Source organism: Hakea prostrata, chromosome 5 (assembly GCF_041222555.1).
Source record: "Hakea prostrata isolate BN-2017 chromosome 5, UWA_Hpros_2, whole genome shotgun sequence".
Classification (NCBI taxonomy): domain Eukaryota; kingdom Viridiplantae; phylum Streptophyta; class Magnoliopsida; order Proteales; family Proteaceae; genus Hakea; species Hakea prostrata.
This window is the reverse complement of record NC_142604.1, coordinates 17,185,140-17,212,717: the sequence shown is the minus strand read 5'-3', so window position 1 is coordinate 17,212,717 and position 27,578 is coordinate 17,185,140. Positions and strand designations below refer to the sequence as shown.

General features: G+C 39.7%; 2 protein-coding genes across 5 annotated transcripts in view; one reads left to right on the top strand and one right to left on the bottom strand.

Moving 5' to 3' along the window:
* Positions 1-1,074: 1,074 nt before the first annotated feature.
* Positions 1,075-27,578, top strand: part of LOC149015513 (DEAD-box ATP-dependent RNA helicase 35) — a 29,960-nt gene continuing 3,456 nt past the window's right edge. The window contains exons 1-3 of one of the 4 annotated variants that reach the window (XM_089155289.1): positions 1,075-1,527; positions 1,610-1,690; positions 2,783-3,825. In XM_089155289.1, coding sequence (XP_089011415.1) covers positions 2,906-3,825 — 920 coding nt within the window. In that variant the 5' untranslated portion in view covers positions 1,075-1,527; positions 1,610-1,690; positions 2,783-2,905. The remainder of the gene's footprint in view (positions 1,528-1,609; positions 1,691-2,782; positions 3,826-27,578) is intronic. The other 3 variants (XM_089155290.1, XM_089155287.1, XM_089155288.1) reach the window with 3 other exon arrangements.
* Positions 16,952-17,625, bottom strand: LOC149015514 (uncharacterized). The gene is made up of 3 exons (XM_089155291.1): positions 17,427-17,625; positions 17,142-17,272; positions 16,952-17,053 (listed from the first exon to the last, which is right to left on the bottom strand). The coding sequence occupies exons 1-3, from the start codon at positions 17,587-17,589 to the stop codon at positions 16,970-16,972; spliced, it is 378 nt and encodes a 125-aa protein (XP_089011417.1). The 5' UTR covers positions 17,590-17,625; the 3' UTR covers positions 16,952-16,969.

The window sequence follows — 27,578 nt, the reverse complement described above, 5'->3', positions numbered from 1 at the left end:
GACTAGGGTCAAGTTCTTGTGCAATTGATTAGAATTTTTCATTGACAACATATTCTGACTACATAATTTGCTCTTGGTATAGGAAGAATTTTTATTAGCTGCTAGGGGCTGACCGTCTGGATTTTTCAAGTAGAATCTAACGGTTTAAAATTAAAGAAAATTTTCTTAATTTTACATTCAAGGTTTAATAGTTATCAAATTTACAAATAAAAATCCTACTCTTCTTTCCTTTTGTCTGTTTTCTTCCTCAATAGTTCGTCTGGTTCTTTGCCATCTGAGTTTGGAGCTGCTCTGATTTCTTTGCAAAAACTTGTCCTCTCTTCAATAGAAACCCCTCACTCAACCGACACTTAGAGTGGTGTGAAATTCGATCATGGTGGTGGTTATATTGATCAAGGACTATACGGAGCGAAGTCGCTCTGATTTGTACAATAAGAGACCCGAAAGCTCGTTCCATTGCGATCGAAGTGGCCTTCGTGATGATGGGCTTGGGGATGGTGTCTATCCTTATGATGGTGAGAAGGGGATCTCTACGGTGCTCGAGGCACTTCCTGTGGCTTCCGATGATTATGGGAGGTCCCTGAACTTCCCCTCATCTGGGAAGGACCAGGCAAATTTTGCTTCTCCCAAGATTGTGAGAGCTGTTCCGAAGGCAGATCCACAATGGATGTCAAGAATGGAGTGCAAAAATACCGGGTTAAGCTTCTGCCCGAAGGTTATAGCCAGGGAACCATGGATGTTCTTTGTCAGGTTTGTGAGAAAAAACTGACCTGTAATAGACTTAATCCTGTATTTTTACATGAATCGATTTTCCCTGGAGAAGAACTATTAGTGGAAACGAGCGTGCAGAGGTGTTGAAAAGACGAATTAGTAGGGGAGAAAACAGACAGAAAAGAAAAGAAGAGTAGGGTTCTTGTTTGTAAATTTGATAACTATTAATCCTTAAATGTAAAATTAACAAATTTATCTTTAATTTTAAACCGTTAGATTCTACTTAGAAAATCCAGGCGGTCGGCTGCTGGCAGCAGCAGCTGCCGCAAATAAAAATCCGTATAACAATGGGGCTATGTTTCTTGCGTCTCTCAGTGTATCGAGTCTATCGATCGATACACAAAAAACCGATCCAAGACATGGTCTTTGTTTTTTGAAAAATTAATTTAATTCGGGACGGTATCGCTTCTATCGATGAATATCGAAAGAAAGGGTTATTTTCATGTCTAGTGACGAGTTGCAGACTTGCAGTCTTGCAGAAGGGGAAGAAAGGGTTTCTCGTTTCGCATTTGTTGCTCAGTCCTCTTCCACTGTTTTACTTTAAACCTTGGTTTCCAGTCTGCGGCTCATATCAATCTCAAGGTCAAGGCCAGGTTTGATACTCTTTCCTTTGCTTCTGTTCCTTCCCAATTCGGATTGGTTGGGTTTTTGTCTGCTTGAGTGGTGCTTATTTTCTATTATTGCTTTTCCTCCCATTTTGCTTCTATGCTTAATCCTGCGATGTTTTGCAATTCCAAGGGTAATCGGTCTTTCAAGGTACAATCTTTTCCTGCATCGTTCTAGATTATATTTTTTAATTTTTTATTGGAAGCTTGATTGTTCTTTTCGATTGTATCAGAAAGGGTCAGCCTGCTCCACCTCTGTTGAAAAAATGAACTGAAATTACAAGCTTGACTAAAAGTTCCACTCTTGTAAGCTGGTATGGACCAGTCAATTTTAACAATTGTCAGTTTACGGAAATTATAGGGTCAAACTTGTTTGTTACTGGTTTCATTCTCCACGTTCACTGTTGAGGAGCTTATTATTGAGTACACGTTTCAATGGGGGCTCTTTCTTGCAGTAGTGTCAACTACTGAAGAGATTTTCATAGAGTGACCATATAAGTATGTACAATATTAGGCTGGATTTTTAGAAGTATTATTACTGTCTGGTCCATTTAATTTCTGTATGTATCTGTACCAGTTTTATTGAATTCGCAAACTTACTAAAGTTCTTGGGCATCCAACCACTGACCATTTGCAACAACCATGACATAATCCTGCTCAGATGGCTCTCTCTCTCTCTCTTATTTACTGGTCCTCTACCTCTTATTTTCCCCTTTTTCTCTCTCATGGTTGTTGGGAAATATGTTTCTGAACCATAGTCATCTGAAAGCTTGTCTGGTTATGGTTTACTGAATATGTTGGTTGCATTAGCTTTTCACATTCTATTAGTTTTTATTTTCTTTCTGGACGATCTGATAAATATAAGATGCACTTCCTATTTGACTTTTTAGCTGTTAATTAAGATTCAGATAGACCATGTGTTAATAATGCTTTTTTCTTTTCTGGATACATGAGAATTGTAGATTTGCGTTGGTCGCTTTCCCATGTAGTTATTCATTTCTCATGATACCCAATAATAGTGTGCATGTGTGTGTTTTTCCATTTAGAGAACAGTCTCTGAACATCTACTAAGATTTGTTTGTTGATTCTAGAAGTTTCTTCAATACTTTTCCAGTCCATTAAGATATGTTTTGACAACTTCAATTCTCAATATAGCGTGTTATTTAATTCTAAATTTTTCTCAGGCTTTTCAATTCTTCTAGATTTGGCCTTTTTAATTCTGCGGCAGGGAATACTAACCTCAACTGCTTGATGAATCAAATTTTCTTAGTATTTTCTACATTTCTTTCTGAATGTGAGATTTTCTGTTTTCTGATGGGGATATTTCTCCTTTTTCAGTTTGTTCTATAAAGTTCTGTCTTATCAAAGAAAAGTTTAGTTTCATTCAAGTTTCTGCATTTTTGTAGGGTCAAGAAAGTAAGCTTCTCTCATATAGTGTTTCAGTAGCAGGCTAGCAGCAGTTCCTATTGCTGCATAATTGAGTTATTGTCTAGAAAGTAACGTACATTACTGCATTAGACCTGGAGAATATGGAACCTTCATCTATCACGGAGGAAAATGATGATGATTATGTCGAATATATCCCTGTGAAAAAGCGCAGGGCAATGGAAGCCCAAAAAATCCTCCAGCGAAAGGGAAAATCTTCAGCTTTGGAGGATGACTCTGAGCGGTCAAAGCTTGCTGAAGCAAAACCCAGCCTGCTTGTCAAGGCTTCTCAGCTTAAGCGTGACCTCCCTGAGATTAGCCCCACTGAGCAGCTTGTGCAACAAGAAAAGGAGATGATTGAGCATCTATCTGACCGCAAGACCCTCATGTCAGTACGTGAGCTAGCCAAGGGAATTACCTATACAGAGCCTATGGTAACAGGATGGAAACCTCCCTTGGCAATTAGGAGGATGTCTGTGAAGGAATGTGAACTAATAAGGAAGCAATGGCATATACTTGTTGATGGCGAAGATATTCCTCCACCAGTTAAGAATTTTAAAGACATGCGGTTTCCAGAACCAATTTTGAAGATGCTTAAAGCTAAGGGCATTGTGCAGCCCACACCTATTCAGGTCCAGGGGCTTCCTGTTATCTTATCGGGGAGGGACATGATTGGAATTGCATTCACTGGTTCAGGCAAGACTCTTGTTTTTGTGCTACCACTTATCATGATTGCATTGCAAGAGGAGGTTATGATGCCTATAGTTCCTGGGGAAGGTCCATTTGGCTTGGTGATTTGTCCTTCAAGAGAGCTGGCTAGACAGACTTATGAGGTTGTGGAGCAGTTTCTAATCCCTATGAAAGAGGCTGGGTATCCAGAATTGAGGCCACTACTTTGTATTGGTGGGGTAGATATGCGCTCACAACTAGAGGTTGTGAAGAAGGGTGTGCATATTGTAGTTGCTACTCCTGGTAGGTTAAAGGATATGCTTGCAAAGAAGAAGATGAGTCTTGACAATTGCAGGTACCCAAATCAATATTCTTCAAATTTATAATGCTTTGATGCCTCACCTGGATTTGTACTTTAGATGCATATTTGATGTGTACAGAATAAATCCACATGATTATTTTGCCAGTGATGATTTCTATGTTTTCCACAAATTTTTTTAGTTTAGTAATTCGGTGATAAGAATAATGTTAGTTTATGTGTTTAGAACTGTAACAATGATTGTTCTGATCTCCAGCATTGGCTTTTATTTCTGCCAGATGACAGTATTTGTTGGTCACCATTTCTTTGGATAAATAAATGAATTCATTAACAAAGGTGATGTAACCCCCATATTGAGGGCCAGTCTTCATGATCACTTAGGTTGAAATCAGCTGTAAGCTAGGGTTCTTAAACCCCTGCAACAATGACTTCTTAGGGCAAAACAACTTAGCAGCTAATTAGGGCTGAATATACCTTGGGGATAGGGTTTCTAGAGGTCTAGGGTGATTTAGGGTTGATGGGGGGGGGGGGGGAAGAAGAATAGGGTTCAGCCAAATAGGTTTAGGGTTGGGGTTTTAGTAAAACTAAGTTTGAATTCAGTTATTTTAATGGTTGAACTTAATTCCAGAATTTTAGGGGTTTAAGTAATTAAAGTTTCCTCAATATTAGGGTTTTTAAAGGGTAAGCTAGGGTTAGGGTTGGGATTGAATGTAGCTTAGGGGTAGACGATGATGATCTTAAAGTGGAATGGGTTTGGGATGAGGGCTTTGTAAAGTACGATTGGAAACTAAGGTTAGGGTTTCTAGGGTGTTAAGAGAAAAGAGAAAATTAGGTTTCACTAGGTTTTTGGGGAAGGGATAGGGCTGAAATGGGGGATCAAGTATGAGTGAAGGGAAGGGGGAGGTGGTTCTAAGAGAGTAAGGGGATTGGGGGTGGGAATTAAAAGTTATAGGAGAACTAGGGTTTTGGGAAAAATTCCAGGATTCCTATGCTGCTGCAAGTAGAAAAAATAGGGTGGGGAATGGAAGGGATTGGGGAAATTGGTAGGGAGGGGTTGGGAAAGGCTGCTGCAGGGATTGGAGGAAGGAGAAGGGGCTTGTGAAGGGATGGGGCTGGGTTTTGAAGAAATTAGTATTTGGGGTTGGGAGCAGCTGCCAGTGGAAGAAGGAAGAAAGGGGAGGTCATGACTGGGGATAGGGTTTGAACCTACTTGTTGTAGACGAAGATGGGGGCTCGAGACTTAAATTCTGCAGAATTTTGTAAGCACTGTACACACACTCAATAGCAAGGTTTCCCTCCTAGGGAAAAACCCACAACTCCACTATCCTTCCGTCACAATTTTTATTAATCATCAACTTACCTTGTTTACATATGAATGGTTCTATTTATAGCCTTTACATAAAGGATTTCCTAATAGGACTCATCAAACAAGGAGTTCTATTTGGAGTGGTGCCCATACTCACACTACGACTCTCTTTGGTATAGTTTAAATTTATGATTATTAGATCTATAAACATAAATAGGGTTGTTTGGTATGCTTTATTATCCTTATTTCTATTTAAAATAATACAAAAATAATAAAGGGTAATTTTCATATGGACCCCCTGAGGTTTGGTCTATGTCATTTTTAGTCCAAAAAAATTGAAACTTTGCATCTGCCTCCCCTGTACTATAGAAAAAGTCAATTTAAGGACAAATTACCACTTTTATAACATATTTGCCCTTATTTTTTTTAATTTAAAATTTTTTATTTTTATATTTTAAGAGATGAAAATTTATTAATTTACAAAATCAGATTCTCTTTCATTACCCGATTCCCAAATCCCTGGTTCTATCCTTATTTTCCAAACCTAATCTCCAACTCTTGAGAAGCGGTGGAATTAAGGTACTTACGATTTCTACTGCTGCTGATCTGCGGAAAAACTTGGTGCGCCTGAATGACGAAGACCTAAAACATTCCTATCGGCGAAGAAAACCCTTTGGGGATGTCAGACTCCAGCGACTCGTGGAGTGGCTGATCACCGTAAGCGGTGGAGTTGAGGACTGATCCAATTCCTTGGACAGAGAATGCGCCATTAATAATCACATCAGGATGTGTGATAAGGCAATCATCAATGGTGAAATTCGAAATGGTGTTGTTAGTCAAAAGGATCGACGTGTTCCCGAACAGAGTAGCGAGATGATAACCAATTGGTAACCTCAGAAGAGCGGAAAATATGAGTTCTTGAGGAACAATATGGTAAAGGATGATTGACGAATCGAAGTTACGAGTCAGAGATGTGGCCGTGCTTTGAACGGCATCGTCGGTTAGGATGAAGAAGGTTGCAGTCATGGGGAAGGTAGATGGATCTGGTGTAGTGAGAATATTAGCCTAGCTTCTAAAATCATTTGCTCCCATTATAGCTTCAATGATGTTATGAAGCTGTTCTGGCGACATTTGTGGATTTTCCGACAAAGTTTTTGGTGGGGATGGTGGAGACGTGGTGGGTGTTGCTGTGAAGAGAGGGAGAAACTTTTTGGTGGTGATGGTGGAGACGTTTTTGTTTGAGATAAAGAGGAATATGGAGCTACTCTTTGTCTCTTTAGGGATTTCTCTCTTGATCTATCTGCAACTCTGCGAAGCCATATGTCAAACAAGTCTCCAATATTTCCTATTCCTGAGCCTCGTCATTTTAGCGACTATGGTTTTGACCCCAGATCGATTATTTCCAGGTACACTCATTTTTCAATTATTTTTCTATTATGGGTTTTTCTCTCCAGTTTCCGTCTCACCTTTCTTTTCTTGTATAAAGGTTCTGGAGGAAGCTCGAAAGCACAAGAGGGATACGGCCAGATCTGTTGATGCTCTGCACTTCAAGTTACAGAAACCCATATCGAAAGAAGACTTAGAGAAGAGCAAGCAGAAGAAGAAGAAGATGATGTGGTGGAGAAATGCTCTGTTCTTCTGGAAATGGAAGTGGGCTCACACTGAAAGACCCAATGTCGAAGAGAACAGTTTAAACAAAAGCAATCGAGTTTGCAGAGGATCAATGTCCGAACCTGTTTACATTACAGAAAGCAGCAGAAGTGCATCGGCCACGCTGTACCGGATGAACTGTAGACCTGCATCAAGGCCGCTCGCTGGAACACTTTTTCAGGCGATGAATGGGGAGGTGGAGGTTGCGATACCTTGCATTTGTCTCAGAGACATCAACATGGAATTGGAACCACATCACCACCATTGAATCTCAACATCCGCCATGCCCAAGGCCATCTACTTGATTTTGTAAATTAAGTAACTGTAAAATGTAAAATAATAATAATAATAATAAAATAAATAAATAAGGGCAAGTTCGTCATAGAAGTGAGAATTTGTCATTAAATTAACTTTTTCTATAGTATAGGGAGGCAGATGCAAAGTTTCAATTTTTTTGGATTAAAAATGACATAGACCAAACCTCAGGGGGTCCATATGAAAATTACTCCAATAATAAAAAATTCATAATGAAGTGAAGAGCTGTTTATGATTTATTGGGATAAAGAGTTTAATGTTATTTATGCAGGGAAGTTTAATTAACACGTGTTTTAACCTTACAAAATGAAGGGTAAAAATGTGCTTTTGTATAATTTTATAAGATTTGTTCGCATTTGACGTTCCTTCATCGTTGACGGCAATGACGGCTCTATATTTGCATGCAAAGATAGAGTTGTATCCCTTAAGTTTTCTCTCATTTCACAAATAGTATACTCTGTATATCTCCTGAATCTATCTCTCTTTTGCTTCCTCTTAAGTCGTATCTCTTCCTTCCCTTCTCACTTATTCTTATTGTTACCTATGGTGGAGTCGGATTGGGGTTATCTTTGTCAAAGGCTGAGGGAGATTTGTATTCCCAGTTATCGGCAAAAATTCCTCAACTACCTTCTTATCTTCCTAGGTTGAAAAGGTATATATCTTAGACACTCAAGAAGATTTCTGTGGCAGAGCTATGATACTTGTGCCTTCTACTGGCAGAGCAATGATGGTTGTGCACCTGTGCCTTCTACCGCTTGAGAAGTGAAGCTCTGTTGATGAAGCTAAGTTTCAGTTTTTGTTTGGGGCTCCGGTGGGGTGACGAATCTGAGATTTATCTGAATTGGGGCTTGGGGTTGCATTTCCAGATGAATTAAGAGCTGGGGTAGAGGTTGGAGTTGGGATTGAGAATCAATTTGAGTATGAAGTGGGGATTGGGATTGAGCTTGCTCCCGAGTGGAAGAGGGGATGCAAAACCGAGAGCAAATACTGAAATGGGTGTTGCAGCTGGGGAGGGGAGAGTTGCACGTTGAGAAGATTGATGGAAATTGGGGTGATGGTGCTGCTGATGCAGTTGCAGCTGCTCCTGGGGTTGGTTGGTTCATGAGGGAACAACAATCAAATAAATTTACAATCAATACTTATCTACCAGGGAAATAAAGAGTACCTTCATTTTGATTTGACTGATTATTTAGTAAAGACAGCCACCAATGTGTGATGGTGGAAATTTGAAGCTAATTGGATGAGAGGAGAGATACAGAGAGATTAGGGTAGATTGGCGTCTTTGAGTCCTTTTCTCAAATACATATGTAAGTTTTGAAATTAACAAATGTATAATAAATCTGTATAGTTAACGTACCAAACATATTTTTTATTATTTATCTATTATATCTATCAGTAACCAAATTATTATTAGGATTTATAACCTATTATCATAATCAATTATCCATAAATAGATCATAAACATAAATATAAATTATGCCAAAGAGAGCCTACGACTCGTCTAGGAAACTAATTAAAGAAAGAATTCTGTTGTAAGGACTCCTAAATAAATAATAAGGAACTCCTAACTTAAGAAAGAATCCAATTTGAAATAGGATTCCAACTTGACTCTCCTACTTGGACTGGGAGTCTTAAAAGGACTTAAATAACAAAGTAAAAGTAGATTTTGGACTCCTAAAATTGTGCTGCATCTAACCAGGCCAAGAGTCACCCAAAAGGAGGTGGTAAATTGACCCAAATGCCACCCATATGTGATGTAAACTATTTCCAGGGGTTCCACAGGGCCTAGGGTTACTTTCCCAAGTCCTACGCTTAGGGTTCCTATTTCAATCCAGGGGTATTTTGGTATTTCCCAAGTCCTGCACCTAGGGTTCCTATTTCGATCCACGGGTATTTTGGTCATTTTGCAATTTTCGTGGTGTCCTAGTTCAGGATCCCATCGAGTTCAGTTAATTGTCAAGACCCTATATATATTTTTATTTTCTTATTTGGATTATTATTTTGTGTTTTTATTGTAGAGTCCTTGTCTAGGTGTGATTCTTAGTTGTGTTTGAATCCCTTAGTTTGAGTCTACTTTTATTAGGACTCTGTATCAACTCTTATAATCCTAACTGGATCTCTCTAGAGTAAGTTATGATAGTCACTGTTTATGTGAGAAGTTGTTTGTCAAGTCAAAGTCCTAATTAGAATTAGAAAGTTAGTTTGAAGTCAATTTGGTTTCGTAGTCTGAATCTTAGTTTGTTTATTTTTGAGGCTATAAATAAAGCCTCCATTCTTTGTAACCACAAGTTGAATTGATAATAAAATTGAGAGTTTGGAGGAACTAGTTGTGGGCTTCCTTGGGAGGTCTGCAGCAGCTTTGTAAGGGGATCATTAACAATTGTCTTTAAGCTCCAATAAATTCCACCAACAAGTCAACAATTCCAGCAAACATCTCCTACTCCCAATTAAGCACGGCCCCTCCCTACCCCATTCCAGGCGTCCAGCCCCCTTCTCCCTCTCCCCTAGCCCACGCCATCTTCCCCACCCCCTCCTAAACCTTGCGGCAGCAGCAGCCCTCTCCTGTTAGAACTCTTAGATCCCCAGCCCACTTCCTTTCCTTCCACCTCTATTTGGATCATACCTGTTCGCTTACCCGAGTCCTACTTTTAGATCTTCTGTCCAGCCATCATCCATTTACAAATTTTCTGCTATTCATCTTCAACCTCTGGGAACCCTAAAGCCTAATTTCATTAAAAACCCTATAACTCCCAAATTCATCAACCAAACTGCAAAACCTTTACACTCCTATTCTACCTCTCCCTAACCCATGTAGGACACTTCAAAACAAACCCTGAACCCATTAGTCCTAACCCAATTAGGACACTTCAAAACAAGCCCTGGACCCATTAGGACTAACCTGAACTTATAGAACATCAATTACGGCCTCTCCCCCAACCTAAATCCTAGCGCCTTAATTCCTAAACCCCAACATCAATTTTCAGTTCTGAACTTCAGTAGCAGCAGCAGCCAAACCCTAAGCCTCTTCAATTCAACCCTAAAACCCCCTGGTCCTAACCGTAGACCTAAATTCCAGATCTAAAAACTAAATTCCTCCAAGATTCCAAGCTTCAAAACCCAGAATTGCCCTATTCCTAAACCTGGCTGAACCCTTCTAGGGCATCACCCTACCCTTTAAAACCCTGATTCCTCCAAGAAATTTCAATTACGAGCATATACAGCCCTAGAAGACTGCTGGTTCCCTCTGAGAGAGAGAGAGAGAGTCTTGGAGACTTGGAGTGCCCAATTCTAGTGCATAAGTTCACTTTTCTACACCTTAGAATTTGGTTCACATCAATATGGTTTGGCCTTCTTGTAGGGCCACAAGGTTTTCAGCTGATCTTTCTTCCTTCCTTGAGGCTCTTGGGGCTTCTTTGGAAGAGGGGGGGGGTTCTAGAGGGTTACATCACAAGGGGATTCATCCCAAAAGAAAAAAATCATTGGCAAAGGGGACGATGAAAGGGGGAGGGGAAAGGATGATACAAAAGTGAACCAAAAGAGAAACAAAGCGTAGATAAAGAAAGTAAGGGCAGACCTGAGCAAAACAGACAAATGCAAGCCTCACATGGTAAAGAGAGTGGACCAAGTAGGGCAAGCTCTAACTATTTTGAATAGGGTCATGGCATAGGATGTGCCCTCTAATATCCTTAGACAGGGGCAAGATCTTCTCATTGGCAGGTAACAGATAGGTAGACAGGGCCACTTGGGGGGTGGGTGGTAGGTATTAGAATCATGACGTAGACTTGTAGCAAGAGGTCTTGGGAAGGAAGTCAGGCATGGGAGCAAATGCAAGTTTGGAAGGGCTGGGAGGGATATATGAGAGCAAATAGTTGGGGTGGAGATGACAAGCCCATGAGGGTCATCAGGGATTGGGGGTCTAAAGGGAGTGGGCCTAGAATGAAGAGAGGGGATAGGGGGGCCTAAAGAGTTAGAAAGGGGAGAGGTGCCAACCTCAAGAGGGGCTATTGGAGAGGTAAAAGAAGGGGGGAAGACGAGAAATTAGAGTTTGAGTGCGTGAAGTCGCAGATCGAGGGGACTAGGGAGAAGACGACAATTAGCCAGAGAAGAGTCAAGAAGGTGTTTCTCAAGGGCTGATGGTGACAATACTTCAGAGTACAAGGCAACCAGAGGAAAGGTACAGAGAGAGGGGGGAAGGACTAGCAGTCCTAGAAGCACCAATGGCAGAATTGTGACTAGCTGGAGAGCGGAAGCTCAAATGTAGGTTTCTCATGGAGGTAATTCTTGTGGTGACCTTAATTGGGAGAACAATTGGAAGGAGAGGAAGGCTGGTTAGGGTGAAGAAGGGAAAGAGGAGGAAGAGGGGGTGGGGTGGGGGTGGGAGAGGATACAGAGTGTGAGGTTGAGGGCCAGTGGTTGGGTTGGCTAAGGGAGCCGGAGGAAGGTAGAAAGTGGTTTGTCGGTGAGGTCAAGGAAGGGATGAAGCTCGAGGATTAGAAGGGTTAAAATTTCAGTTGCTGGAGCCCCGGTCAAAGACTTTGCATGGAGGCTGCACAATTCCTTTGGATGGGCTACATGCGACCCACTTTGTGTGTCTGTATCTCCTTTCTGGATTGGATGTTCTCCATTCTTCAAGTGGATCTGAACTTCTTGAACAATTTGCATGGAGAGATATAGTGGAGCTGGAACCTTCCTGAACACCCCCCACCAAAAAGAAAAAAAGAAACAGGTGCATACACATGAGAGTGCAAAAGGGGGTGGGGCTTGTGCATTTAAGAAGCACTTGCTGTAATGATAACCATTTCCAGCTGAAAATGGTTTGTCCCAAATCTTTCTATCCTTTAAATTGCTTATGCTTTAGAGGGAAGGCTAAGGAATAAAAACAGCATTCCTCTGGGAGAACTTTTGGATGACAATCAACAACATCTGAAAGAATGAATTGCCATGAATTAGGCTTTATGCTTTTTATATGTTTCCACATATCCTGTTCAACGCTAGGAGGTTAGATGTTCATTTTTTTCTCGTTTTCATATTTTTATTGCCTCTTGTTTTTTTTTTTGGTGGTGGTGGTGGTGGGTGGGTGGGTTGGTTTACTTGCTGTTAAACTGATCCATTGTTTGTTGTAGAGATAATCAATGTTAGCATGTGTGTGGGAAGTAATAAAAACTCAAAGATTGCTGCATATTTTAGTGATGAAGGTAAGCACCTTTGTGAAGCTATATGCTATACTATGAATCTGCTATTACAAAATTTTCTTGAAGGATACAAATATTAACTGATTCAACCAACTGAAGACCATGCGTTGATTTTTTCCAGATAAGACTGTCCACCACTGTACCTTGGCATTAGATCTTATGCATAAGACTCCAACTTTGGTAGGCATGCTTCTATCTTATGTGGGCCAGCTTGAGTTGATATATCCATCCAGTTCTCTTATCTATTGGTCTGGCATTTTTGGGTTGCCTCAGGCTGTTAGTTTGAAGCTTGAAAGTCTTATGTTTTCCTCTCTTTGGAAAGGAAAGGACTGCTCCTATTGGTTGGCCTCTTACAAGGCATATTGGAAAGGACTTGGTTGCTTCCTTGAGTCTATCAGAGTAATTTTGACTTCTTCTGTTAGTCAGTTAGAAATGATTTGAGTCTAAGATATGAGTTTTTTCCCCATAGAGTTTTGATGCTGTTCAACAGTGCATACAAAATTGTTATCCTGCACCTGGATTATTTCTTTCTGTTTTGTTCTTCTCTTTTGGCCTTTTAGGAAGATTGCTCTCTTTTTGCTTTGCAATCAAGTAATAAAGAGAGAGTATCATTCCCACGGAGAAAATTGTCCCTGACTGTCAGTGTAAAAGGAATACTAATTTATAGTTAAATTTAAAGTGAATATACGGATTGACAAACTAATCAAAGGAAAGACGGGTGAAATAAACAGGAGATCCTAAATTAGAAAGCACATACTAAAAAGAACTTAAATCAGTGGTATGGATGTTGGGAATCAATTTCCCTTCTCTTGAATTTGGAAAACTTGAATGCTACAGCAAAACTGTACAACAAACATATCAGAGAACCTGGAACAACATTATACACATGAATCTTTCGACCAGCTTATGCATTCATCATTCTATTTTAAATCGATTAAAAATTAAACTAAGCATACGCCGAGTTACGTTTAAATTCCAATAGAGATTATATGAGGCAAGTGAATATCCCTATACTACCTGCTAATGAACTTAATCCAGAGGAGGATCGAACTAACACCCATTGTTCAACATTGGTCTAGCTCCAATTAACTTTTCAGCAAATTAAAACCACAACATTCATTTAAAGATGGCTGGCCAATAAACGAACTTTAACAGAAACATATATATTAAACACTTTGATAATGAATTTTGCTACAATAAAGTTACAACAAGAAAACAACAAACTACACATTCAAGCTCAAATCACAGGATCAGAAACTTTATCATCCCAACATTATAAATTAATTTATATTGAAGTTCATGAACAAAGAAATTATTACAGCCATTAGTGGAGTACAACTAAAATAGATGAAAAATAAGAGAAATAGAACCAAATGGAGAGTCTGGTGATGCTTCCACAGTGCTTCAGGTCTCTATCTAGTAGCTTCCTTCTCCTAGCCGAGTCTCTTCCCTCTATTCTCTCTTTCTCCTGCCTCCTTTATTTAGCTGCCTCCTTTCTTTCCTTGAGTGCAGGGTAAATAGGAGCTATAAGATTAGAACATCTTCCCTTGAAATCAGTGGTTGAGATTAATGGGGGACAGAATAGAGAAGAAAGAAGGGATAAAGAAGAAAGGGGGAAGAAGGAGAAATCTGAGAAGAAGCAAGCTTGAAGAAGGAGAAGAAGGAGAAAGAGAGACAGAGAGAGGGGGGGGGGGGGCTGCTGCAAACGCACAAAGCTAAAGCTTCAATTCATATTTTTCTATTCCATACTCAATAAGCTGATTACAAGTGTTTAAATAACAAAACAAACATACTTGATACGAAAACAGACTATAATAGGACTCTTGGTAATTTAAAACTAACAAAAGACTGATCCTTCAAGGACTCTTAGGAATTTAAAACTAACTAAAACTTATCCTAGATATCCTACCTAGATAAAAAACTTCGATTACATGATTATCCCAATAATAAATAATAAAATTCTAAATTATCTCTAGAACTCCCACGAAAACAGATCCTATTTTATCTCCTTGCAAGCTGCAGTTTGGGCCCACCAAATTTGAATCTATTTCCATGCAAGCTAGACTTGGGGCCCACCAAATATGAAAAATATCATCTAAGTTACTGTTCGTGCTACTGTAGCGTGAACAGTAATTTCTGGTTGTGCTGCATCAGAGATCTTTGAGGTAATGACAAAAAGGTATATCCAATCAGCTAGCCTCTTTTGGTGATCTCATTTGATGTGTGCCACGTGTGCTTTGATCAGGCAAATCTGCAAAATTATGCTGCAGCATGTCTGCAGCAAACTCAAAAGATCTGTTCCTTGTTTACCTTTCATAACTTATGCCCTTTCTTTCTCCGAAATAATACTAAACTTCCTACAGTGCCAAAAAAATCAGGGTTGATCAATTCCATCCATTAATTGAAGAAAATTCATACAAAAACAACATAAAAGATCCATACTAGACTTGTAATATTAAGACTCTCTAACTACAATTAAGTAAGATCACTTACTAAAAATAAGACAAATTAGTCCAAATCAAGCTATCTCAAGCATAAAAGCACTATAACTAACTCTATTTCATAGAGTTATCACACCCCCAAACTTAAGATATTGCTAGACTTCAAGCGATAAAAAGAAAACCAACACTACAAAACAAAGGACAACACTAAGACACTAAAAGAAAAGAAAAGACAACTACCTAGCTTGGTCATGTAGTTGGATACATGGTGGGAGATCTCGCTCGAGAGCGAGATCTCGCCACTCAGAAATACCGAGATCTCGACCGAGATGGTGAGATCTCGGTCGAGATATGCCAAAAAAATGGCGGTAGTCTCGGTAGCCCATCTCGGTGAGTTTTAGGGCTCTGGTTGGGCTGAAACTTGGTATTTAGCCTATTTAAGGCCTTTTGAACACATTGGTGGCCTTAGATTTGTGAGAAAATAACCCTAACTATGTCTCCTACGTCGACCCTATGTGTAAAACCGAAATTCTGTGAAATGCAAAGTTAGAGTCTTAGAGAATAGAGATTATAGATATAGAGTTAGAGTCTTAGAGAGTTAGAGACAACATGTAATGTAATTATGTAAAGATATCAAGTAATTCAAGACTTCAAGTTAATGAGTTATCATTTATCAACCATCAAGTATCAAATACAAATATACAATAACATTACACATCAAGTATTCAAGAATCAAGTCAACAAGTGATCAAAGTTCAAACTTCAAACTATCAAAGATTCAAAGTAATAAATTGTTAAACACTTAAATGTCTTCAAAATTTTACAACCATAACTCCATAAGAATTAAGAAGATTACAACTTACAACTTACAAGTTACAACTTACAAGTTACAAGATTAAGAGTATCACTCAACATTCCGCATCAATTGATTCTGAACGGTGGCCACATATGACTCCCAAGTCAATTGATCACTGAAGTATGTCACATATCGGTTTATATGATCATTATATGTTTGCATGTCGAAATCACCGGAGGAATAGCAGATGCAGGATAACCGTCAATCGTGGGTGGGTGAAAGAGCCATTGTTGTTGTTGTTGTTGTTGTTCATATAGTTGTTGAGTATTTGGGTACGGGTTTCTAAACCACTCATTTAACAACCCACCTTCACTCCCATATGCATACTCTCCAGGTGAAGGGTCTTGAGGAATAGTATGACCTCCATAAGAAGAATACCCACTGTAATCTGACCCGGTGCTGTGATCCCCGTATTGGTACCCCGATGACAGGCTCTGCTGTTGTGAATCACTCTGATCTAGGCTCATGCTTCCCATGTTCAATTCAAGATCATGCATGCTCGCATCATCATTCGGTTGCCCCCGCCTTGCTTTGATCTGCTCTTCCGACTCCTACTATAAGTCCGAGAGATAGGGGAACTATGGCTCACATGTGTCGGATGACTCGGACTGGTGGAGGTGAGTCGGTGACTCCCTTTGTTGATGCCGACTTCCACCGTAAACACGACCAGCCCGATCGCCTCCATGACTCGAACTCGATGTCCGATTTGGGCCACTTGGCCGTCCTGGTATGAGTGGTATCATCGGCATCATCATCCGAATCCCCACTACTAGTTGTCACCTCGCTTGTTTGTTGAAGTCGACCAGGTGGCTCCACAAATGGTACAACCGATCCTTCGATGCCGCTACAGCACGACCCTCATCGAAGATAGGTGCTCACCCACAAGATCTGGGCCCACAAGAAGCAGCAATGGTAGGATCAGGCTGCCCTTCCGGCCCATCCAAAGACCGGGCCACCTCGATCCCTAACCCACCGATATATGACATCATCTTCCTCATCTTCTGCAGGGGGCTCGTGGAATATATCAGTCAACTCAATCGGTTCACGATTGTCGTCATCTATATTATCTTGTATGTGCCCTACTCTCAATCTCATGTTGTAATGCACATACACCAAGTTCTCGAGCCTCTTACTCCCCAATTTGTTCCGTACCTTACTATGGATGAGCGAGAAGGTGCTCCAGTTCCTCTCGCAACCAGAGGATGAGCAAGTTTGTGAGAGTACTTTAATTGCTATGGTGAGATTTGGCACACTAATTCCATATAGAAACCACCAATCAGCTGCATAACCAAAAATAAGAATGCATTAGGCAAGCAAATCTTTATATTTATATAACTTATCAGTTATCATTTATAAAGTTATAGACTTATAGTCTATAGACTTATAGACTTATAGACTTAATGACTTATAGAGTAGTGAACTATTTACCAGGATCAGTTTTTTTCCTAGTTGCAACTGCAGAAGGCTTTCCAAAACTCCCAGAGGCATCCCTGAACTCCCTGATCTGTACACCAATTCTTCAATTATTGTATTATGTATATGCTTAATGCACTAATGCAAGAAGTTGAAGAAACAATTGAATAAGTTCTCACCTCTCCATTAATTGTCCCTTGCATGATGGGATTTGACACAAGCTTCTCCACCACCTCTTGCACCGCAGTCATCAACTTTACATCAAGCCCCAGATCATTCTTGTAATGGTACTTTGGGTTGAGGTAGTAAGCTTGCATTGTGGAAATAAAAAATTTGGTTAGTGACTTAGTGATTTGGTTGTTTACTAACTTACTTGTTTATAAATTATAAGTTATAATTTATAACAAATAAAGAATTTAAATTAAAGTATACAACAAAAACTTAAAGACTTAAAAGTGACTCACCAGCCAAGTGCAAAGGATGCATCAAGTGCATCTCCCATCTATTATCGATGATCCTCTCGTAGGATTTGAAGGTGCTAGGGGCAGCAGCTCTAACCAACTCTTTCATTTGCTGGAGGGCAGCATATATGTGGGGCATTGTGGGCTTCTTCTCCGAATCCACCATCCTTAAAACAAACACAATAGGCTCTATAATGCCCAGTGTCCTATTTAGTTGCCTCCAAAAGGAATCATCAGCAATGGTTTGTTGGGCTAGTACTGCATCAGGATGGCTAGATCCACGCCAACCAAACCACTCCTCACTTGCAAACATGTGCCGAAGACCCACCACTTTCTTCTGGAAGCTTTTCAGAGCTACATAGTTGGTGGTGAATCTAGTCAATCCAGGTCTGACTAGATCACCCTTACAGTGGTTCCTCATCATCTTCAGCACATAACCATGGTTATAAATAAAATTACTTACCCTTCTAGCCCTCTCAACCACAGTACTGATTGACTTTTTTTTCCCCAAGTCCTTCAACATAAGATCAATCGAATGAGCAGCACATGGTGTCCAAAAGAGGTGGATCCTGCTGCTCTTCTTCCTCATCAACATTTCACCAGCTTTTTTGAAGTTTGCACCATTATCTATGACAATTTGGACAACATTCTTTGGCCCTACCTCGAGGACCACCTCCCTAAGAAGCTTGTAAAGGTAGTCAGCATCTTTGATCTTATCTGAGGCATCCACTGACTTGAGGAAGGATGTCTTTCCATTGCAGCTCACCATGAAATTAATGATGGACTGTCTAGTAGGACCAGTCCATCCATCAACCATCACAAGAACACCATATGTACTCCATTTTTCTTTTAATGATTCAATGTATTCATCCACCTCCTGCTTTACCTTGGGTAAATATTTATTCATTTCTTCCCAAGCTGTTGGGCCTTTAACCCCTACACCTGCCCTAACAACTGCATTGACCATCCCCTGATAGTATGGTGTTTTGGCTACATTGGGTGCAATGTTGTTATAGAGCATGAATTTGCTGATTGATAACCTAGCTTCCTCCTCCCTACTCGCCTTCTCTACCTCCAAAGAAACATATAGGGAATGCTTCTTTGATAGATGTCTTGTTGGTTGAAGAGTGAGGGGTCTTGGTCAAATGTGGAATCATAATGTGTAGTCTTCCTCCTCCTTTCGGTCCTCTCGCCTCGGTTCCTCGAAAACTATGTCTAGGTGGCATGGATGCCCCCCGACCCCCGAACCACCTGCTCCCCTTGTTTGTTCATATTGCCTCACACTATCAAGCATGTAAGGACTGTCTCGCTAGCTTCCATTGCAGCCTTCATCTGTCTCCATTCGGCTCGTGACTCAACACCCATAACCCTCCTCCTCTCTTCATCATCGCTTGATTCCTCATCAACATCAAGAGTAGGACTAGATAGCACTATATCCTCAAATTCCCTTTGCTTTTGTGCCATCTCTTCCTTTTTTTGTTTCCCTCCCCTTAAAGTTGCTGCAATTGTTTTTTGGACTTCATAAGGAACCCTGGAACACTTCGCAACATCTTTATAACCACCAGCCAAATGTTGCTTTAATCTGGTTGAACCACTAGAATTCAAAGTCTTGAGGCAATACTTGCATCGGGATTTCTTCTTGTCTCAGCATCGTGGATCCCCATGTTGCCAAGCAATGTCCCGAGTCCCACTACCAAGGCCGCCACTCCCACTAGTTGCCATTTAAGATTCAAATGTACAGCACTGAAAGTCTGAAATACATACATGAATCATGAATATTCCCAAATAATCATTAGAATAATTTTTAGATACATAAAAACATGTAAAAACAATTTATAAAACAACAAAACACACTTTGTTCTAAGATAACATATATACACTGCTCAAACAAACATGTTAGTATTTTTAAAATAAACTACATAATATGAGCATCATTTTAAAAAAAAAACAGATAAATTTTTAATAACATATTATTTTTTATAATTATTTTATGTAAAAATAATTTATAAAACAACAAAACACACACTTTGTTCTAAGATAACATATATACAATGCTCAATAAGACATGTTTGTATTTTTAAAATAAACTACATAATATAAGCATCATTTTAAAAAAAAAAAGATAATTTTTCAATAAAATATTATTTTTCATAATTATTTTATTTAATTATTTAAATAAAAAAAAACACAGCAAGCAGGATAATCAAAATATTAATACATGAGATTGTAACCCTCTAAATGTAGTTTAACATAAATAATAATCACATTCATATCATAAGTATTTATTTATAATCTTTAATTTTAATTTTTTAGATAATATATTTTTTAAATACGAAAATTCAAAAAAAAAAATTAATAACAGAAAATTAAATTTTTTTCCATGAAAGTGTAGATCTAAGCTTGAACATCAACATATATTTATATCACACTCATACAATCATTGTAGAACCTTGTATTTGAAAAAAATCAAATTTGGGGGAAAATCTTACATTTCTTGAAGATCCCTTGAAATATGCTTGAATCACTACAAATATGCTTCAATTTGTTGTTGTAGATGAGTTGATGATGTTGCTATGTTGAATCCCCAACAATTTCCGGCCAAATTCCGGCCAAAAATGAAGTTTTCCGGCCAAATATGGGCTTCCAGCGAGATAGAGGAGAGAGAGAGAGGCTCGAGAGAGGCGAGAGATGCCTCTCTCGAGCGAGACAGGGGCTTTTTAAAGCAGCCAAAAAAGTCCCGTTGGCGAGATGTCGCGAGATGGGCGAGATCTCGAGCGAGATCTGCAATCTCGCAGATCTCGCCAGAGATCTCGTCTCGCCTTTCTAAAAAGGCGAGATATCTCGCGAGATCTCCCACCATGGTTGGATATAAGTTATACAGAAGTTGCCTCTTAATCTTCCTTTGATATTTCAATCCTAACACCCCTGCCAATTAAACTCAGATTTCATACACTTACTCATAAGGCTGCCCTCCAGTGTGTGTGTGTGTGTGTGTGTGAAGGTTAAGGATATCAGCCCAGATTATCCTAGTCCAGCTGAACTATGATCATCAAGCTTAGTTCATTGATTTCATAGGTAGACCAAATGATTACCTCTCTACTAATTAGGGACCCATACCCCTTTGAGCCTTTTCACACCCAAGAACCTGTTTTACAATCTTTTGAATGTTTGAACCCCAAACTTTATTTTTATGTACTTGTCTTTCTTTCTTTGTTCTTCCTCTTTCTTATTTCCCTGTTTGTTTTTAAACTACTTTTGATGTCATTCTTGCATTTTTATGTGGAAACCGACATTTGTGATGAAGGCACATGGTTACTCAACAAGATCACAAACAAAAGTGCACATGCATGCTCTTATTCTTGGCCACTATTTGACACAAAAACAAACATGGACGAGTGTGCTCCATGTTATTAGGCAGCCCAAAACAATGGGCATTGTCTCTTTGTTGTTCTTGGATTTTCTCAAGTTCCTCCATGATGTGAATTGAGAAATCTCAATTAGGCTCATGGATTGCTCCAATTGGGTATAAGAAGGGGGTGGTCCACTCAGAGCAGAGGATTGTGGGGGCATCTCCTCCTCCTCTTCAACATGGGTGTGCTCAGGTAAGGGATTGGGTCTTACCCTCTGAGTCATGCATCCAATAATGCACTGCTACAATTGGGTATAAGAACAGGGTGGCCCACATGAGTAGAGGATTATAAGGAAAGATGTTCAAGTCCTATGACTCCTATTTTCACTAGCATTATAAGGAAAGAAAGAGGACCAAGAAAAAGGGACAGCGCAAAAGAGGCAGAAGAAAGAGAGGATGGAGTTAGTTATGAAGATTTCTTGTGTGAGTAAAGTCCTAGTCAATTATAAATTTAAATTGCGTTGAATTCTGGCCAAAACCCTAAGTGGGGCCCACAAGAGGGCTCTAAGAAGCCTCCCTAGGCTGGCTGAATCAAGGGGCATTTTCTGCCCTAATTAGTTATTGGAATTTAATTCAAGTTTTATTTCTAGCGTCGTTAAAGAGTCTAGTTTTGAGTCAGTAGTTGATTTAGTTATTGAGTCCTAAGTCTTTTAAACTCTACCACATGTGACAATTAGAGTTTTACTTAAAACAGAATTTAAGCATGGGCTTATTAGAGTTTAAGTCAATTAAAACTTTTATTTCAGCACGTGTCCATTAGGGACCTTTAGATGTTTAGATAGATTTGATTTCGACAGTCAAGATTATGTGTTGGAATCCTAATTTACTAGGTTATAAATTAAAGCCTATTCTTTCTTTGTAAGTTGAGTGTGATTATTGAATAAAATTGAGTTTGAGTTAAGGATCATGCTTCCTTGTTGAGGTAACCATGGTTGAGTAATTAACAGTTTTGTTCAAGGATTAGCACCTCTTATCAATATTTCCAGCATCTACAAGTATTCAAGCCATCTCTTCGAGAGTTCCAGCAAACAAGTAAGTAATAGCAACCCCAGCCCCTTCCCTTTCCTCTCTAAGCCATCACTGCTGCCCTCCCCTCTCCCCTCTCCCCTCTTATGCAAACCCTAGAAACCCACCCCACCCCATTGCAGCCCCTCCCAGCTTCTTCCCCACCCCCTGTGACATCTCCTAACCCTTCCCCCACCTTTCCCCTACCCTACGCCCCCCGCCATTCCCTCTCTCTGTTTCTTCTTCCCTGTGGCAGCAGCAGTTTCACTCCCCGGTTAAGTCTATAATCCCCCACCCCCTTTACCTCCCTTTTCCCTCCAGTTGGATCGCATCTTGCCCTTCCTTAAATTTCTGCACTTCATCTTCTTCATTAAAAAATTATGCATTTTATCTTCAACCTCTAGAGCTAAACCGTAGCTCAACCTAAACCCTCACCACACTCTAAACTCATTAGAAATAGATCTGAAATTGCAAAACAGCAATCACAGTCCATCTGGCTGACACCTCAAAACCTTACTTTTCAAAACCCCCTTCTTAAAATTCAGATCTGAATTCAGTATTACAGCAATGTTTGAAGTGCTTAAGACCACCCTACACATCCTAGAACAGTAATTCTCTTTGCTGGAAGATTTTGGGCAGCCCTTAGTTTTAGGGAATATTCTCAAAATCCCTAACCCTGAAACTGGGTTTACATCAGAGTTTTTCCTTTCTAAAGTTGTGTCCTAGAGTGAGTGAGTTCATATAGGCTATTAATAAGCGTCTCTAGGTTGTAACAATGCAAATTATGATTAATGAAATAAAGCTGCATCTGAAGGAGCAATGGAGAGAAGTCGTGGGTTCCCATGGAGGGGACTTGTAGCAGCCTTGACTGAGAGTTTTCTGCAGTTTTCTTAAAACCTCACCAATCTTCTTCAAGTTCAGCAGCTCTACTTCACCTTCAAGTAATACAAGACATTCACAGTCCCATCCCAGCCCCTCCCTTATTCTCCACCTCATGCAGCCTTCCTACCCCTTAAACCTTAGTTTTCTTCAACCCCAGCCCCTCCCCTCCATCATAGGTTGAAGTTCCCCCTTCCAACCCCTACGGCAGCCTTAGGATTCCTCCCCCTTCTCTATTACTAAACCCCCAACCCTTTCCTAACCCAAACTGTAATTCCAGCCCTTTCCCCTTAGGTTTTCTTCTTCTTCACTAACCTGCGGCAGCTTCTCGATATTCCAGAATTTAGTTATTTTATAAGATCAAACCTAAAACCTAGGCTACCCGTACTTAAGACCCTACCTTATTAGGCTATCAGAATCCCTTTCCCTAACCGCCCCTTGGTTCTATTTTTGTGCCTTCCCCCGTCCTTCTAAACCCTAGAAAATTCTGCAAATTCCATCTTATACATTAGAAACCCTAACTCTAGAATTTTCTAACTCTTAATTCTCTTCAACCATTCATCCAAACCTTAAGCCCTTTTGGAATTAGATTCATCCAACCTAAGATACACTTGACCTTAACCCTAGCTTGATCCGTACACTAGAAACCCTAATTCCTATCAAACTCTAGATTTCAAATCCCTAAACCATAAAATTCAATTCTGAAATTACAATTGCAGCAACGTTTCAAGCCCTTGAACATAAAACCCTACCCCTAAGCCTGACCAAATCTACCCTAACCCTAGCCCAACTCTTACATACCTAGAATCTACCCAAAACCCATCCACCAAAGGTGTTTACAGCCCTAGAAGACCGCTGATTCCCAGGGAAGAGAATCTTGGAGTGATCTTGGATCTAGGGCAATATTCCAATCAGCTACACCCCAGATCCTGGTTCACTTCAGACCCACCATCTCAAAGTTGGCATTTTATGGTAACAGGATAGAACTAACCATCATGGTTTATTTGTTTCTTTTTGGCATTGGCTGTAGTGGTGCTTGAACCTCTTGGAATTGTTCTCATTTTCTGTACCTGGTCAGAGTGACTTGTTACTTCAGCCTTTCCTTTATAGAAAGCTTCAACAGTAAGTGAAGGTGAAGCTCATAAAGAAATGAAACTTGGTAGGAGCGATATCAGCTGGGTGTATAACATACAGAAACTGTTTAATTTTTCAAACCCCTCTCTCTCCTCACTGCTCATCAATGTTCAGGGGTGGGTTGACCATTGATCAAGGATCGAGTGTCCAAATTGATTTGGAATGTTGGACAGAAGAGGCAGCTTCTATGTTAGGCTTTGGGGGTTTTTATAGGGATGTTGTTGATGGCAATGATCAAGCTTCTTAGAGCAAGATAAGTTTTCGACAGCGGTGGAAATCCAACAGTTATGGTTCAATTAGTTCTTCCATTTCTTGCCGGACCCATTTTGACCGGTTTTATAAATGAAAAGGATATTGAAATCCTTACAAAATCCCTCTGCTACATCTGTTTGTTTTGGTAGTACCTAAGCTCTTAAAGAATGTTGTAGCAGAATCTGTTGGTTCTTACCATTTTGGATCAAAATCGTAGACTGGGTAATCCAATCGTGTCTCTGCAAAACTTAGGTTATTTTCAGTGCTTCAATAAGTAAGTTCTATGAAGCAGTGAATGAAGCTTGCTTTTCTTTTTTTTCCCCCCAACACCTTGTATCTTTATCTTTCTTAACTAATAATGATTTTATGTGAATTTGTAGGTGGATGTTATACTATCAGAGGGTATCTTAGCTAGAGCTGCAGTTCCTAGTGGTGCAGCAGAGGTACATCGTTGATGTATATTTTTCAGGGGTAAAAGAAAAAATTGGAAATGGGACTATTGTGGGTGTTCTACAGAAAAGATACACTAGTAATTTAGGTCAAGGGTAAAATAGGATAATGTACTACTTAGGGCTAGTTTGGACATTTTAAAAATGGATAGATGCCATGTCAGTGGTTAATGAATACCTGTTAATGATTAGGGGGGGGGGTGGTGGTAACAATAAACCTATGCAAACTCTAGGTTTTGAGCAACAATTTAGAAAGTGTAGGGGTCCGCCAATAACTCCGCAATAGTCTTGGGGGTAGTGTTGTCAAAGCATCTGCCTAAGCGCACCTAGGAGCAAGGCAGTTTTTCAATTGCCTTGTTTTGAACAGCTTAATTGACGTGTTGTTTTTTTGCCGTTTTGTGCGTCTTATTGCCGCCTAGTTGCTAAAGCAACCGCTTTTTTGACATTTTGAACAATAATAATTTTTTCTTAATTTTGTTTTAAATCAAAATTTCTTCAACAAAGCCGTATATACATTTAATAGCTTAGTCATTTCGGAATCAAGGCCCATATTGCAAAGGAACTCCGAGGCCCAAAGTGACATAGGACCTTTACAAGCTCCAGGGGCGCTGCCTCCACACCCTCGTCGGAGCGGGATCCCTGTGTCCGTTGGCAATAGAATGTGAAGCATGAGTCGTACTCAACATCGAGAATCAATGAATCATTAAATGGACAATGACTTGGAGATCGGAATAATGAGATCTATTAATTTATCGTGTTGGCCTTGTTAGTACGTAGTCATTGTTGTGATGCTTGATGAGATGAACTTATGTTTGTGTTCTTTTTTTGGATAATTTTTCATAATTATGATTCTTGGATGCTTTCTTTTGAACGAATGTGACTATTGAATGTTTGAACGTAGTTGTATTGAAAATTTTTGACACAAACACTTTGGTCGCCTTATTGCCGCCTAAGCATTGCTTTGTTTCCTAATCGCCTAGGTGGAGCTCCAATCACTTTGGTCGCCTTGCCGTCTTGACAACCTTGCTTGGGGGGGGGGTTAAAAATAAATTTTCCAATAGCAATAATGTTCTACTCAGGGCTAGTTTAGCCATTTTGAAAAAGATACACAGATGCCATATCAGTAGTTAACAAACCCTTACTGGCGGGGGTAACAGTAAACCCATGCAAACTATATGGTTTGAAAAGAAATTTTAGAAAGTGCAGAGGCTAACCAGTACTTCAAAATAGTTCAGGCAAAGGGGGGGGGGTTATAATTTTCCTTTGATCTAATATTGGTTCCATTGTTAGAGATTCAGTAGTTTTTTTAATATCCTAAACACTTAATCAATTCAAGTGTCCTCGTTAAGAGATTGGATCAGTTATAAAGGATCCTTCTCTGTAGCTGGTTCTGTTATAGTCGAAGGTTAAAGAGAAACTACACTCGTTTTGCTTTAAATCATCTGTTCCTTTCCAAAGTTTTTCCCTACCTTTCCTTTTTGTTCTGTTCAATCCTTATTAACCTTCTATCTTCAAAAATAAATGGTAATCCCTGTTAAATTTTTGTCTTCTTACCTTACCATTTAACCTTACAAAATTTTGTTGATCAAGGAATTTGTAATGCTCCTGTTATCTGGACTTTCGTTAATTGGGTGGCCCTATCTGTGATTCAAAGGTGTTGGAACTCCATATTCTCAGCTGACCATGTTAACAGAAATATATTTATCAACTGAACCTGTAGACATTCAGGGATTCTTGGATATGATTTGAACCCCAAAACCTCAGTTCTGTAGGAATCCCCCCTGGGGTAAGCATTGATCTGGGTCACGGTTAGTATCGATTAAACAAATTGTTGGAATTCCCAAAGTAACACATTCTTGAAGAGCCATATACTCTTGTTGCTGATTGACGATGATTACAATATCGGGCAACCCCATCGTATATGCAATCATAGCTGCATTAAATCCAAATGGTTCCTTTTACGTTTACAGTGATTCAATTGATAATAAAATATAATCCTGGGTCATGGTAGTAAAAAAAGCGGGATGCTGTATTTCCAGGATTGGATCATATTTGAATGAACTTCATAATCATAAGAAAGTAGGGTTTCAGCTATGGGCCTAGCAAAAGAAAATTGGGATAGGTTCCTATAGGATCTCCCCCATTCAAAGTGAGTGTAGATGAGGCCCTGATGGGTTGTGACAATCTGACCTGTATTGTTGTTTCCCCAGTAAATATATACTTACTCTTTGAAGCAAATCCAACACCTAAAATCCTTAATCACAGCCTTGTCAACAAATGCCAAAGAATAATACAGGAAAAGAAAGCAAAGTGGAAGTGAGATTGCTATGGCACAGCTCAACCGAGCAGCAAGAAAAAGCAGAACTCAATACTGAGTGAAGAACATAGCAAACACGAAAAAATGTAGGACAAAAGAGGATAATATTTGAGATGAATGCCTAAAAACAGAGGAGAGGAGAGCCAAACACAATACTACAATAAAGAACCAGAAATGATTTAAAAAACAAAGGGCGACCAAAAAGCAATAAAGACAATGTGGAACAATTGAAATAAAAGCCAAAATGTCGAAATGTTGCTGGAGAAGAAAAAAAATACAAGCAACAACTGACCAAAATAATTATCAAGCTTAAGCTTAACCTGTTCTCCTTCATAACTGAAATTGTTCAGTGCCCCAGTTCAGCTGCAAGAGCTTGTCAATCCTGGATAAGCTCACTAACCCAATCCAAATGAAAGCAGAGAAACTGAAAATCAAGAACTTGATCAAATGAAGGAGAAAGATAAAACAGCATTCCTCTTCTTCCCTCGGCTCAGAGCTTCTGGTACTACTTCCACTAAGAGAAAGCCACACTACTGTGAGAGGGGCATGAGAGATCAGAGGGCATTGTCTCCAGAGAGGTGAGGGTGATGATTGCAAGAAAGGGAGGCTCTGAGAGGCATGTGTTGGGGCTGGGAGGGTTAAATTGTTTGAGTCAATTTAGATCGTTTGCAGATCTGCTGCACGTCTTCTTCCTAGATATGCACTGGAAA